The 14,417-nt window shown below is 43.8% G+C and overlaps 1 protein-coding gene across 1 annotated transcript in view; it reads left to right on the top strand.

Moving 5' to 3' along the window:
* The window catches only part of LOC139857826 (uncharacterized), a 398,536-nt gene extending 385,349 nt beyond the window's left edge, over positions 1-13,187 (top strand). Inside the window, exons 7-8 of the mRNA XM_071846664.1 lie at positions 10,503-10,627; positions 13,131-13,187. Coding sequence (XP_071702765.1) covers positions 10,503-10,627; positions 13,131-13,187 — 182 coding nt within the window. The remainder of the gene's footprint in view (positions 1-10,502; positions 10,628-13,130) is intronic.
* The last annotated feature ends 1,230 nt before the right edge of the window (positions 13,188-14,417 follow it).

Here is a 14,417-nt window from a genome sequence, read left to right as displayed (position 1 = left end):
TACTTCAAGATCTTCAAGAACAACCAAGATGCAAGCTTTCTAGCTTGAATCTTCATATCTTGTTGTTGGATCTAAGTTTTCTAGCTTATGATCTTGTTGTTTTATTATAAAGATCAAAACTTGTGTTTATGGTCTTCATGAAACTTAAAGATCCAAGCTTTATACTTCAAGATCTTCAAGAACAATAAAGGTTCAAGCTTTCTAGCTTTGTGACCTTATAAATTGTGTGAAAGGGATCCAAGCTCTCTAGCTTAGGGTTCCATCACTTCATTTGACTTAGATCATGTTCATACTTGTTTGATTGATGTAAAGTTGTAACTTTGTTTGTAAATAGGACTTGTAATTGTGTTAAGACTAAGGAGATGATGTAACCTTGGTTCATCATCCATCTAAGACTCTTAAATGAGTTGTGTTACCACTTGGTCTTAACATATTGTGTATTTATGGTAGAATCTTGGTCAAAAGTGATGCTAAACCATCAACGAGTTGTACACTTGAAGCTACAAGCATCAAGGATGAGAACCGTGATGAGCATCAAGCACCAAGAACCCCACTTGAGCACTTGTCCACTGATTTTCGTATCTGATCATACCACCTGGGATACTGGAAATCTGATTTTCTGTTAGTTCGGTTCGAGTAGATGATTTTCCGTTTAGGCCTCGTCTTAATCTGAGTTACGGTTTAGGATTTATGGCCCTCCGAGAGTCACTACACCCTATTAACGTTGTGCTGAAATTTTTGACCTAGTCGCACTTAAACCATCGCCACGGTCAAACGAAGACGAGTTAGGTTTCGGAAATTGGTCAGATGTTAGGGGACTCATATACGGAGCCATAGGTACAGACTATGCATCTTTTCGATTTACGTAGAGGTCGTAGCAGCTGACCGAAGTCAGCCTATTGTTTCGATCTCTATTCTTGTTGAACTTACTTAGCTTTTATGATAATGAACGATGATGATGATGACACTTAAACTTATTTTATGCACTATTAGAATTTATAAAGACAACCTACTGACCTAGTAACCTTTGATTTAGGTTGACGACCTTTCAGACCGACTTACTACTTGCGTACTTTCATTACCGACTTTACCGCTTTTATCACTGTGAGTTATAGCATCCCTTTTTACTTTAACTATTTTGGGACTGAGAATACATGCGCGTTTTAAGTTTTACATGTTAGGCACGAGTACTTAAACTTTATATGTGTGTGGGTTATACAACGGCATAAACATTCCCCTTAGCACGGTAACGTTTAGTCATTGGTTTTTGAATCGGTGAACGCGAATCTTAGATATGGATCCATAGGGTTTGACATCCCCACTCGGGCTAGTCGCGCTAGCATTTAACAGGTGTTTAATACTTCGTGAACATACGCACTCGCCAAGTGTACTTTCAGGGGGTTTTAAACGTTAAGTCTAGTTACCGGGTGCCCACGGTTATACATATACTTTTCATACTGTTTTGATACGCTGTTTGCAGCACTGAAATCTCGTGGCCTATCTTACGTTACTATTACAACTTAAACTATAGCTCACCAACATTCGCGTTGACTTTTAAGCATGTATTTCTCAGGTGCCTAGAGGTTTCTTGCTTCCGCTGTTAGATTTGCTGTCTTGCTTTTAAGGACCTGCTGTATTAGTTATCCGCTGCATTACTAGAGATGTCTCATTCATGGAACTTTTATGTTGCATTCGTAGTTTATGTTAATTTCAAACAATGGCTTTGTAACGACTTTAGGGTAAAATAATTATGTTTATGCTCCTATTTGTAGGATGCGCGCTATCTTTTGTAAAACATTATCTTTATATGAATGCAAATCGGTTTTCAAACAGCATATAGTGTTTGACCATGTAATGATCATGTTGATTGATGATCCGTACACGATGGTTTTGTACAGGGCGTCACATTTGGTATCAGAGCATTGGTTGTAGGGAATTAGGTTGCATTAGTGAGTCTTGACCGAACCTAAGTAGGATTCACTAATAGGACTAATTTACAACTTGCTAGTTTACTTGTTTCTGCGAGACTTACTGCATGCTACTGCTTACTTTTACTGCTATGTGATCTTACTGCATACTATTGCTTATCTTCACTGCCATGCGAACTTATTTTATGCTTATTTCTGCTATTGCATGATTACTATCTGCTTTCACATGTTATTTCTGTTTAGCACTATTATTATTACTGCCATGCTAGGTTGCTGTAGTGCCTAATACATGCTTGCTTTATGACTTACTGACATGGAAAAGTTATTTTTCCCTGTTCAGATGTCGGATATTCCACCTGTCATCATTTTGGGCAGCGATTCAGACTCGTCAGCCACCTCACCTACTGTTGCTACCGACACACAGGTCCCGTTAACCAGTGACCCCGGTGCTTCATCCTCCGGAACCAGCAGCCGTACGCCTGCCCCAGTGGTTACCTCAGGCGGAGCCCAGAACCCCCCGAAGATTCCAGCTCTACTTGCCCCAGGACCCTCGGAGCCACAGCCCCGCTCCGGTGGTGTCATGATTCCCGGGGAATACGGGGATGTTCCGTTCCGTAATGAGCATAACCATTGGTGCCGACGCCTTCCTGATGGACGTGTCATACCGATCCCACCCTTCAGATACCGGATCATGACAACCGGTCGCCGATCGCCGCCACCTCCAGCTATTTTCGAAGATTCATCATCCGACGACTCATCCACAGACGACACTAGTGACGATGACTCCGAAGAGGAGGACCTTGATGATGCACCTGTACAGCCACCCTCCACCCCGCCGAAGAAGTGGTACCGTTTCGATGGCACCGTTATTCCGGGGATCAACGGAGGTCGAGCATTCACTAATGCACATGGTCAGCGTCGTAGGGTTACCGCCCGTAAGCGGGTTGTGCCTTACCCTGCTGATCCTTTCGTGCGTAAGCCTTACCGCTTTGAAGCCTCTACTTCTGGAGTCGGATCATCTGCACCACCGGCACCACCTGTACTAGAAGCACCGCCTACTCTGCCAGCCCCTCCCTCTGTCGAGGAACTGACGAGGAAGGTGGAGATCCTTCTTACTCGGGTGACTGAGCTAGAGGACCAGATGTCCCACGTAATGGACATCCTTTATCCACCGTCACCATAGGGCTTTGTAGTAGATTTCATTATGTAATCTCTTTGTAGTTTCATGTTTTACTCATGTACTGTACGAACTTATGCGAATGTATGCAACTCTTTATTAATGAATGGAAATTTGTATTGTTTAATTCTTGCACAGTGTTCTATTTACATTACTGTATGTTGGTTTTGCGGTATTTATACCTGGTTGCGTTACTTAATTAGCATGCGTTGTGTTGTTCCCCTGTTTACTATATACTATATTATTATATATTAAATGATAGATTTTGACTTAAGTCAAAATTTCTGTTTAGAAGAGCAATGGCAAACGGACGAGCAGCACCCACAGCAGCACAGATTGAGGAAATGATTGCGGAACGAGTAGCTGCAGCCATGGCAAATGTCATTCCCCCAGCCCCACCGGTTAACCAGAACGTCCAGAACGGTTGCACTTACAAAGAGTTCCAAAGCTGCAAGCCCCACAACTATAGCGACACTGAGGGGAGAGTTGGTCTGACTAGGTGGTTTGAGAAATTAGAAGCTGTGTTCTGCGTCAGCAACTGCTCAGAAGCGAACAAAACCAAGTATGCCTCATGTACGCTGTCATATGGCGCCCTAACCTGGTAGAACATACTGGCTCAAGCTAAGGGTATTGATGAGGCTTATGCCATCCTGTGGGAAGAATTCAAGGGGGCCATGATCGAAGAGTACTGCCCCAGGACAGAGATACAGAAGATGGAGGTTGAGTTCTGGGAGTTAAAGGTTGTGGGCAATGATCTTGATGGTTACAACCGTAGGTATCTGGAATTAGCGCTGATGTGTCCCACGATGGTCACCCCGGAATTTAAGAGAATAGAACGCTACTTGTGGGGACTTCCCAAGTCCATTCAGGGGAATGTCACCTCTTCTAATCCACCCAACGTCCCGGCAGCTATGCGAATGGCGCATACCCTTATGAACCAAATTATCAGCAAAGAACCGAAGAAGGGTAAATCCAAATCAGGAGCCAGTGGTGAGAAACGTAAGTGGGACTACAACAACAAGGGCAGAACCTATGATCAAACCCCCGCTAAGAGGCCTAACGACGAAAGGAACCCCAACTCGAATACCAGCTCGAACCCCAACTACAAGGGTACTCTACCGCAGTGCAAGAGGTGCTACAAGCACCATACCGGGTACTGTAATGCGGTCTGTGAGAAATGTAACAAAATCAGGCACGTTGGCAAGAACTGCAAGATTCCCATTCCAGCTGTGAGGACAAACCAAAATGGGCCAAGGAAATGCTATGAGTGTAGACAGCAGGGCCACTTTAGGAATGATTGCCCCAATAAAAAAGAAGGACGACGGACCACCGCGTGGTAGAGCTTTCAACGTTAATGCAAGGGATGCACGTGAGAACCCCGACTTGGTTACAGTTATATTCACTATCAACAATCTATTAGCCTCTGTCCTATTTGATACTGGTGCCGATAGAAGCTATGTCTGTAGAAACTTTTGCTCTAAGATAGATTGGTCATTAGTTCCTTTAGAGGAGAATATGCTAGTTGAGGTTGCCAATGGGAAACTTGAGAAGGTTGACCAAATTGGACTAGGAGCTATTATTAACATAGCTGGTATGGATTTCGAAATTGACTTGATACCCATCAAATAGGGAAGCTTTGACGTGATTGTCGGTATGGACTGGTTGACTAAAGTAAGGGCCGGTATTATCTGTGGAGATAAAACTCTTCGTATACCACAAGGAGACGGTGAGCCATTGATTATTTACGGAGAGAGATGTAGTTTGAAGCTGAACCTCATTAGTTGTATGAAAGCACAGAAGATCATGAAGAAAGGACGTCTTGCTGTTTTAGCACACGTGAAGGCTTTAGAAACAGAAGAGAAGAGCGTGAATGATGTGCGAATCGTGAATGAATTCCCCGACGTCTTTCCGGAAGAACTGCCTGGATTACCGCCACCAAGAGCAGTGGAGTTCCAGATCGATCTAGTGCTGGGAGCTGCACCCGTAGCTAGCGCACCTTATTGACTAGCACCTTCCAAACTACAAGAGTAGCAGAGTCAACTTCAGGAATTGCTCGACCGATGGTTTATCCAACCGAGCTCGTCGCCTTGGGGAGCACCCGTTTTATTCGTGAAGAAGAAGGATGGATCCTTCCGCCTTTGTATCGACTACCGTGAACTCAACAAATTGACGATCAAGAATCGATATCCCCTTCCCAGAATTGACGATCTTTTTGATCAGCTGCAAAGATCAATCATTTACTCTAAGATCGATTTGCGATCTGGTTATCACCAGTTGAGAGTGAAAGAAAATGATGTGATGAAGACTGCGTTTAGAACCCGCTATGGTCACTACGAGTTTCTCGTGATGCCGTTCGGATTAACCAACGCACCAGCTGTGTTCATGAACCTCATGAATCGTGTCTGCAAGTCTTATCTGGATAAATTCGTTATCGTCTTCATAGATGATATCCTCATCTACTCCAAGAGCGAAGAAGAACATGAGCAACATCTTCGGTTAGTGCTTGAACTCTTGAGACGAGAGCAGCTTTATGCCAAATTCTCTAAGTGTGAATTTTGGCTGAAGGAAGTCCAATTTCTGGGTCATTCCGTGAGTGATCAAGGTATCAAAGTTGACCCGCCAAGATTGAAGCTATCAGCAAGTGGGAGACACCCACTACTCCAACTCACATTCGCCAATTTCTAGGTCTTGCCGGTTATTACAGAAGGTTTATTGAAGGTTTTTCATTGATTTCGCGTCCTTTGACCGCACTGACTCACAAAGGAAAGAAGTTCGTTTGGGAAACCGAACAAGAAGTAGCATTTCAAACCCTGAAACAGAAGTTATGCACTGCACCTATCTTATCTCTTCCCGAAGGCAGTGACGACTTCGATGTGTACTGCGATGCTTTGAAGAATGGTTTTGGTTGTGTATTGATGCAAAGAACGAAGGTCATTGCTTATGCATCTCGTCAGCTGAAGATTCATGAGCGAAACTACACTACTCACGATCTTGAACTTGGAGCCGTTGTCTTCGCATTGAAGCTGTGGAGACACTATCTCTATAGAACAAAGAGTACCATATTCACCGATCACAAAAGCCTCCAGCACATCTTTGATCAGAAGCAGCTGAACATGAGACAACGACGATGGATTGAGATGCTGAACGACTATAATTGTGAGCTTCGTTACCATCCTGGCAAGGCCAATGTTGTAGCTGACGCTTTAAGTCGAAAGGAGAGAATGATACCTCTTCGTGTTCGGGCTCTGAACATCACCATCCATTCGAACCTCCATAGCCAGATCCGAGTAGCCCAAGAAGAGGCTCTCAAGGAGGAGAACATATCTCGCGAATACCTAAACATCCTCATCTCTAAATTCGAGGTTAAGGAGTCTGGACTCTGATGTTATGCCGGAAGAATTTGGGTACCCCGTTATGGAGATTTATGAAGCCTTTTACTTGATGAAGCCCACAATTTGAGATATTCGATTCATCCAGGAGCTGGAAAAATTTACCACGATCTCAAGGATCAGTATTGGTGGCCAAATCTTAAGAAGGATGTTGCAACTTATGTTGGGAGGTGTTTGACTTGCTCGAAGGTTAAGGCTGAGCATCAGAGGCCATCTGGATTACTTCAACAACTAGAAATCCCACAATGGAAATGGGAAGCAATTATGATGGATTTCATCATGAAGCTACCAAAAACGGTGGGCGGATATGATACAATATGGGTTATCGTTGACCGTCTTACCAAATCTGCTCATTTTCTAGAGATGAAAGAAACAGATACAATGGTGAGACTTGCTCAACTGTACATCAAATAGGTTGTATCTCATCATGGCGTGCCACTATCAATTATCTCAGATCGCGATCCCCGTTTTGCTTCCAGATTATGGCGTTCCTTGCAAGAAGCCTTGGGAACTCGTCTCGACATGAGCACCGCTTATCACCCACAGACCGACGGTCAGAGTGAACGAACAATTCAGACATTGGAGGACATGTTACGTGCCTGTGTTATTGACTTTGGAAAGTTTTGGGAAAGGCATCTGCCGCTAGCCGAATTCTCTTACAGCAACAGTTATCATTCGAGTATTAAAGCCGCGCCTTTTGAAGCGTTGTATGGTCGCAAGTGCTGTTCTCCTATTTGTTGGGCCGAGTTAGGCGAAGTGCAAATCACCGGACCCGAGATAGTCCATGAAACAACGGAGAATATTTCTCAGATTCAAGCGAGACTTAAGACGGCCCGCGATCGCCAGAAGAGTTATGCTGATCTTAAACGTAAAGATTTCGAATTCAACGTAGGTGACCGAGTAAGGTTGAAGATCGTACCCTGGAAAGGTGTAATCTGTTTTGGAAAGTGTGGAAAGTTAAACCCGCGATACATTGGTCCTTTTGAAATTTTGGAACGTGTTGGACCCGTTGCTTATCGACTGGATCTTCCAACTCAATTGAGTGCTGTTCATCCTACCTTCCATGTATCGAATTTGTTGCTCCACCGGAACTTGTCATACCATTGGAAGAACTTATGATTGATGACAAACTCCACTTCGTGGAAGAGCCTGTCGAAATTATGGACCGTGAGGTCAAAACCTTGAAACGCAATAAGATTCCAATTGTTCGAGTTCTATGGAATGCCAAGCGTGGACCTGAGTTTACCTGGGAACGAGAGGATCAAATGATGCAGAAGTATACTCACCTTTTCCCGAATTCAACACCTACCTCAGCTTAAATTTCGGGACGAAATTTCCAATAACAGGTGGGTAATGTAACGACCCGACTTTTTCGACTTGCTTTTGTGCCTTGTATTTTAGCAAAACTGCGTATTTGTGCATACTGCGTTACTTTATACTCTGGAAACTTGATATACGTGGTTTACTTCCAATTATATGTTAAAACGTGCCTTAGAGTACGTAGGATACTTAACTTGTTCACCTGATGCTTTTATAACCGTTAGTGTTATTTAACGTTTCGAATAAACCGCGAACTGCGCGCACGTTTAACTTTTGTCGTAACCGGAATATTTGGGCAGCGAAATATTAATTATTATTTTATAATAATAATTACTTGGGCCTTTGGATGCTTAATTTTATTTATTTAATTGCAAGAGCCCAATAATTAGTCTTGTTGGACTTTCTACCTTGTTGGGCTCAAGCCCACCCTACTCTAGCTAGTGACCCAATTAATTAGCATAAGTATTATTACTAGTAACCCATAATAATAAATAAATAAATAAATAAATAAATTATTACTACTAGCACAAGTATTATTACTAGGTTCTGGAAATTGGTCAGCTGTTAGGGGACTCATATACGGAGCCATAGCCACTGACTATGCGTCTTTTCGATTTACGTAGAGGTCGTAGCAGCTGACCGAAGTCAGCCTATTGTTTCGATCTCTATTCTTGTTGAACTTACTTAGCTTTTATGATAATGAACGATGATGATGATGACACTTAAACTTATTTTATGCACTATTAGAATTTATAAAGACAACCTACTAACCTAGTAACCTTTGATTTAGGTTGACGACCTTTTGGACCGACTTACTACTTGCGTACTTTCATTACCGACTTTACCGCTTTTATCACTGTGAGTTATAGCATCCCTTTTTACTTTAACTATTTTGGGACTGAGAATACATGCGCTTTTTACGTTTTACATGTTAGGCACGAGTACTTAAACTTTATATGTGTGTGGGTTATACAACGGCATAAACATTCCCCTTAGCACGGTAACGTTTAGTCATTGGTTTTTGAACCGGTGAACGCGAATCTTACATATGGATCCATAGGGTTTGACATCCCCACTCGGGCTAGTCGCGCTAGCATTTAACGGGTGTTTAATACTTCGTGAACATACGCACTTGCCAAGTGCACTTTCAGGGGGTTTTAAATGTTAAGTCTAGTTACTGGGTGCCCACGGTTATACATATACTTTTCTTACTGTTTTGTTACACTGAAATCTCGTGGCCTACCTTACGTTACTGTTACAACTTAAACTATAGCTCACCAACATTCGTGTTGACTTTTAAGCGTATATTTCTCAGGTGCCTAGAGGTTTCTTGCTTCCGCTGTTAGATTTGATGTCATGCTGTTATTGAATTACTGTTAAGGACCTGCTGTATTAGTTATCCGCTGCATTACTAGAGATGTCTCATTCATGGAACCTTTCTGTTGCATTCATAATTTATGTTAATTTCAAACAATGGCTTTGTAACGACCTTAGGGTCAAATACTTGTGTTTATGCTCCTATTCGTAGGATGCACGTTATCTTTTGTAAAACGTTATCTTTTTTATGAATGCAAACTGGTTTTTAAACAGCATGTAGTATTCAACCGTGTAAAGATCCTGTTGTTGACGAATCGTACACGATGGTTTTGTACGGGGCGTCACATTTGGTATCAGAGCATTGGTTGTAGGGAATTAGGTTGCATTAGTGAGTCTAGACCGGACCTAAGTAGGATTCACTAATAGGATTAATCTACAACTTACTAGTTTACTTGTTTCTGTGAAACTTACTGCATGCTTTTGTCTACTTTTTCAGCTGTATGATCTTACTGCATGCTATTGCTTATCTTCACTGCCATGCGAACTTGTTGTATGCTTATTTCCGCTATTGCATGATTACTATCTGCTTTCACATGTTATTTCTATTTAGCACTGTTATTATTACTGCCATGTTAGGTTGCTGTAGTGCCTAATACGTGCTTGCTTTATGACTTACTGACATGGAAAAGTTATTTTTCCTTGTTCAGATGTCGGATATTCCACCTGTCATCATTTTGCTCAGCGATTCAGACTCTTCAGCCACTTCACTTACCACTGTTGCCGATCCTTCGATCCTGTCGGTGACACCCACCAGTGACCCCGGCGCTTCATCCTCCGGAACCAGCAGCCATACGCCTGGCCCAGTGGTTACCTCAGGCGGAGCACAGGACCCCCCGGAGATTCCAGCTCTACTTGCCCCAGGACCCTCGGAGCCACAGCCCCGCTCCGGTGGTGTCGTGATTCCCGGGGAATATGGGGATGTTCCGTTCCGTAATGAGCATAACCATTGGTTCCGACGCCTTCCTGATCGACATGTTATACCGATCCTACCCTTCAGATACCGGATCATGACTACCAGTCGCCGATCGCCGCCACCTCCAGCTGTTTTCGACAATTCACCATCCGACGACTCATCCACAGACGAAACTAGTGACGATGACTCCGAAGAAGAGGAACCTGATGATGCACCTATACAGCCACCCTCCACCCCGCCGAAGAAGCGGTACCGTTTCTACAGCATCATTATTTCGGGGATCAACGGAGGTCGAGCATTCACTAACGCACATGGTCAGCGTCGTAGGGTTACCGCCCGTAAGCTGGTTGTGCCTTACCCTGCTGATCCTTTCATGCGTAAGCCTTACCACTTTGCAGCCTCTACTTCTGGAGCCGGATCATCTGTACCACCGGCACCACCAGCACCAGTAGCACCGCTTGCTCTGCCAGCCCCTCCCTCTGTCGAGGAACTAACGAGAGAGGAGGAGATCCTCCGTGCTCGGGTAACTGAGCTCGAGGACCAGATGTCCCACGTAATGGACATCCTTTACCCATCGTCACCATAGGGCATTTGTAGTAGATTTCATTATGTAATCTTGTTTGTAGTTCATGTTTTACTTATGTATTGTACGAACCTAAGCGAATGTATGCAACTCTTTATTAACGAATGGAACTTTGTATTGTTTAATTCTTGTGCAGTGTTCTATTTACATTACTGTATGTTGGTTTTGCGGTATTTGTACCTGGTTGCGTTACTTAATTGGCATGCGTTGTGTCGTTCCCCTGTTTACCATATACTGTATTATTATATATATTAAATGCTGGATTTTGACTTAAGTCAAAATTTTTGTTTAGAAGAGCAATGGCAAACGGACGAGCATCACCCACAGCAGCACAGATCGAGGAAATGATTGCTGAACGAGTAGCCGTAGCCATAGCAAATGTCATTCCCCCAGCCTCACCGGTTAACCAGAACGTCCAGAACGGTTGCACTTATAAAGAGTTTCAAAGCTGCAAGCCCCACAACTTTAGCGGCACTGAGGGGCCAGTTGGTTTGACTAGGTGGTTTGAGAAATTGGAAGCTGTGTTCCGCGTCAGCAACTGCTCAGTGGCGAACAAAACCAAGTATGCCTCATGTACGCTGTCAGACGGCGCCCTAACCTGGTGGAACACACTGGCTCAAGCTAAGGGTATTGATTAGGCTTATGCCATTCCGTGGGAAGAATTCAAGGGGGCCATGATCGAAGAGTACTACCCCAGAACAGAGATACAGAAGATGGAGGCTGAGTTCTGGGAGTTAAAGGTTGTGGGCAACGATCTTGATGGTTACAACCGTAGGTATCTGGAATTAGCGCTGATGTGTCCCACGATGGTTACCCCGGAGTTTAAGAGAATGGAGCGATACTTCTGGGGACTTCCCAAGTCCATTCAAGGAAATGTCACCTCTTCTAATCCACCCAACGTCCCGGCAGCTATGCCCATGGCGCATACCCTTATGAACCAAATTATCAGCAAAGAACCGGAGAAGGGTAAATCCGAATCAGGAGCTAGTGGTGAGAAGCGTAAGTGGGACTACAACAACAAGGGGAGAACCTATGATCAAACCCCCGCTAAGAGGCCTAACGACGGAAGGAACCTCAACCCGAATACCAGCTCGAACCCCAACTACAAGGGTACTCTACCGCAGTGCAAGAGGTGCAACAAGCACCATATTGGGTTCTGTAATGTGGTCTGTAAGAAATGCAACAAAATCGGGCACGTTGGCAAGAACTGCAAGATTCCCATTCCAGCTGTGAGGACAAACCAAAATGGGCCAAGGAAATGCTATGAGTGTGGACAGCAGGGCCACTTTAGGAATGATTGCCCCAATAAAAAGAAGGACAGCGGACCATTGCGTGGTAGAGCTTTCAACGTTAATCCAAGGGATGCACGTGAGAACCCCAACTTGGTTACATGTATATTCACTATCAACAATCTATTAGCCTCTGTCCTATTTGATACTGGTGCCGATAGAAGCTATGTATGTAGAAACTTTTGCTCTAAGATAGATTGGTCATTAGTACCTTTAGAGGAGAATATGCTAGTTGAGGTAGCCAATGGGAAACTTGAGAAGGTTGACCAAATTGGCCAAGTAGCTATTATTAACATAGCTGGTGTAGATTTCGCAATTGACTTAATACCTATCAAATTGGGAAGCTTTGACGTGATTGTTGGCATGGACTGGTTGACCAAAGTAAGGGTTTGACATTATCTGTGGAGATAAATCTCTTCGTATACCACAAGGAGACGGTGAGCCACTGACTATTTACGGAGAGAGATGTAACTCGAAGCTGAACCTCATTAGCTGTATGAAAGCACAGAAGATCATGATGAAAGGACGACTTGCTGTTTTAGCACACGTGAAGGCTTTAGAAACAGAAGAGAAGAGCGTGAATGATGTGCGAATCGTGAATGAATTCCCCGACGTCTTTCCATAAGAACTGCCTGGATTACCGCCACCAAGAGAAGTGGAGTTCCAGATCGATCTAGTGCCAGGAGCTGCACCCGTAGCTCACGCACCTTATCGACTAGCACCTTCCGAACTGCAAGAATTGCAGAGTTAACTTTAGGAATTGCTCGACCGAGGGTTTATCCAATCGAGCTCGTCACCTTGGGGCGCACCTGTTTTATTCGTGAATAAGAAGGACGGATCCTTCTGCCTGTGTATCGACTACCGCGAACTCAACAAATTGACGATCAAGAATCGATATCCTCTTCCCCGAATTGACGATCTTTTTGATCAGCTACAAGGATCAAGCGTGTACTCTAAGATCGATTTTCGATCCGGTTATCACCAGTTGAGAGTTAAAGAGAGTGATGTGATGAAGACTGCGTTTAGAACCCGCTATGGTCATTCCGAGTTTCTCGTGATGCCGTTCGGTTTAACGAACGCACCAGCCGTGTTCATGGACCTCATGAATCGTTTCTGCAAGCCTTATTTGGATAAATTCGTTATCTTCTTCATAGATGATATCCTCATCTACTCCAAGAGCGAAGAAGAAAATGAGTAACATCTTCAATTAGTGCTTGAACTCTTGAGATGAGAGCAGCTTTATGCCAAATTCTCCAAGTGTCAATTTTGGCTGAAGGAAGTCCAATTTCTGGGTCATATCGTGAGTGATCAAGGTATTAAAGTTGACCCCGCCAAGATTGAAGCTATCAGCAAGTGGGAGTCACCCACTACTCCGACTCACATCCGCCAATTTCTAGGTCTTGCCGGTTACTACAGAAGGTTTATTGAAGGTTTTTCGTTGATTTCGCGTCCTTTGACCGCACTGACTCATAAAGGAAAGAAGTTCGTTTGGGAAACCGAACAAGAAGCAGCATTTCAAACCCTGAAACAGAAGTTAACCACCGCACCTATCTTATCTCTTCCCGAAGGCAGTGACGACTTCGCTGTGTACTGCGATGCTTCGAAGAATGGTTTTGGTTGTGTATTGATGCAAAGAACGAAGGTCATTGCTTATGCATCTCGTCAACTGAAGATTCATGAGCGAAACTACACTACTCACGATATCGAACTTGGAGCCGTTGTCTTCGCATTGAAGCTATGGAGACACTATCTCTATGGAACAAAGAGTACCATATTCACCGATCACAAAAGCCTCGAGCACATCTTTGATCAGAAGCAGCTGAACATGAGACAACGACGATGGATTGAGACGCTGAACGACTATAATTGTGAACTTCGTTACCATCCTGGTAAGGCCAATGTTGTAGCCGACGCTCTGAGTTGAAAGGGGAGAACGGTACCTCTTCGTGTTCGGGCGCTGAACATCACCATCCATTCGAACCTCCATAGCTAGATCCGAGTAGCCCAAGAAGAGGCTCTCAAGGAGGAGAACATATCTCGTGAATACCTGAACATCCTGGTCTCTAAATTCGAGGTTAAGGAATCTGGAATCCGATGTTATGCCGAAAGAATTTGGGTACCTCGTTATGGAGATTTACAAAGCCTTTTACTTGATGAAGCCCACAAGTCGAGATATTCGATTCATCCAGGAGCTGTAAAAATGTACCACGATCTCAAGGAACAGTATTGGTGGCCAAATCTTAAGAAGGATGTTGCAACTTATATTGGGAGGTGTTTGACTTGCTCGAAGGTTAAGGCTGAGCATCAGAGGCCATATGGATTACTTCAACAACCAAAAATCCCACAATGGAAATGGGAAGCAATTACAATGGATTTCATCACTAAGCTACCAAAAATGGTGGGGGGATACGATACAATCTGGGTTATCGTTGACCGTCTTA

This window comes from Rutidosis leptorrhynchoides, chromosome 7 (assembly GCF_046630445.1).
Source record: "Rutidosis leptorrhynchoides isolate AG116_Rl617_1_P2 chromosome 7, CSIRO_AGI_Rlap_v1, whole genome shotgun sequence".
Lineage (NCBI taxonomy): Eukaryota > Viridiplantae > Streptophyta > Magnoliopsida > Asterales > Asteraceae > Rutidosis > Rutidosis leptorrhynchoides.
The sequence above is the reverse complement of the archived record's forward strand: the minus strand, read 5'-3'. Positions and strand labels throughout refer to the sequence as shown.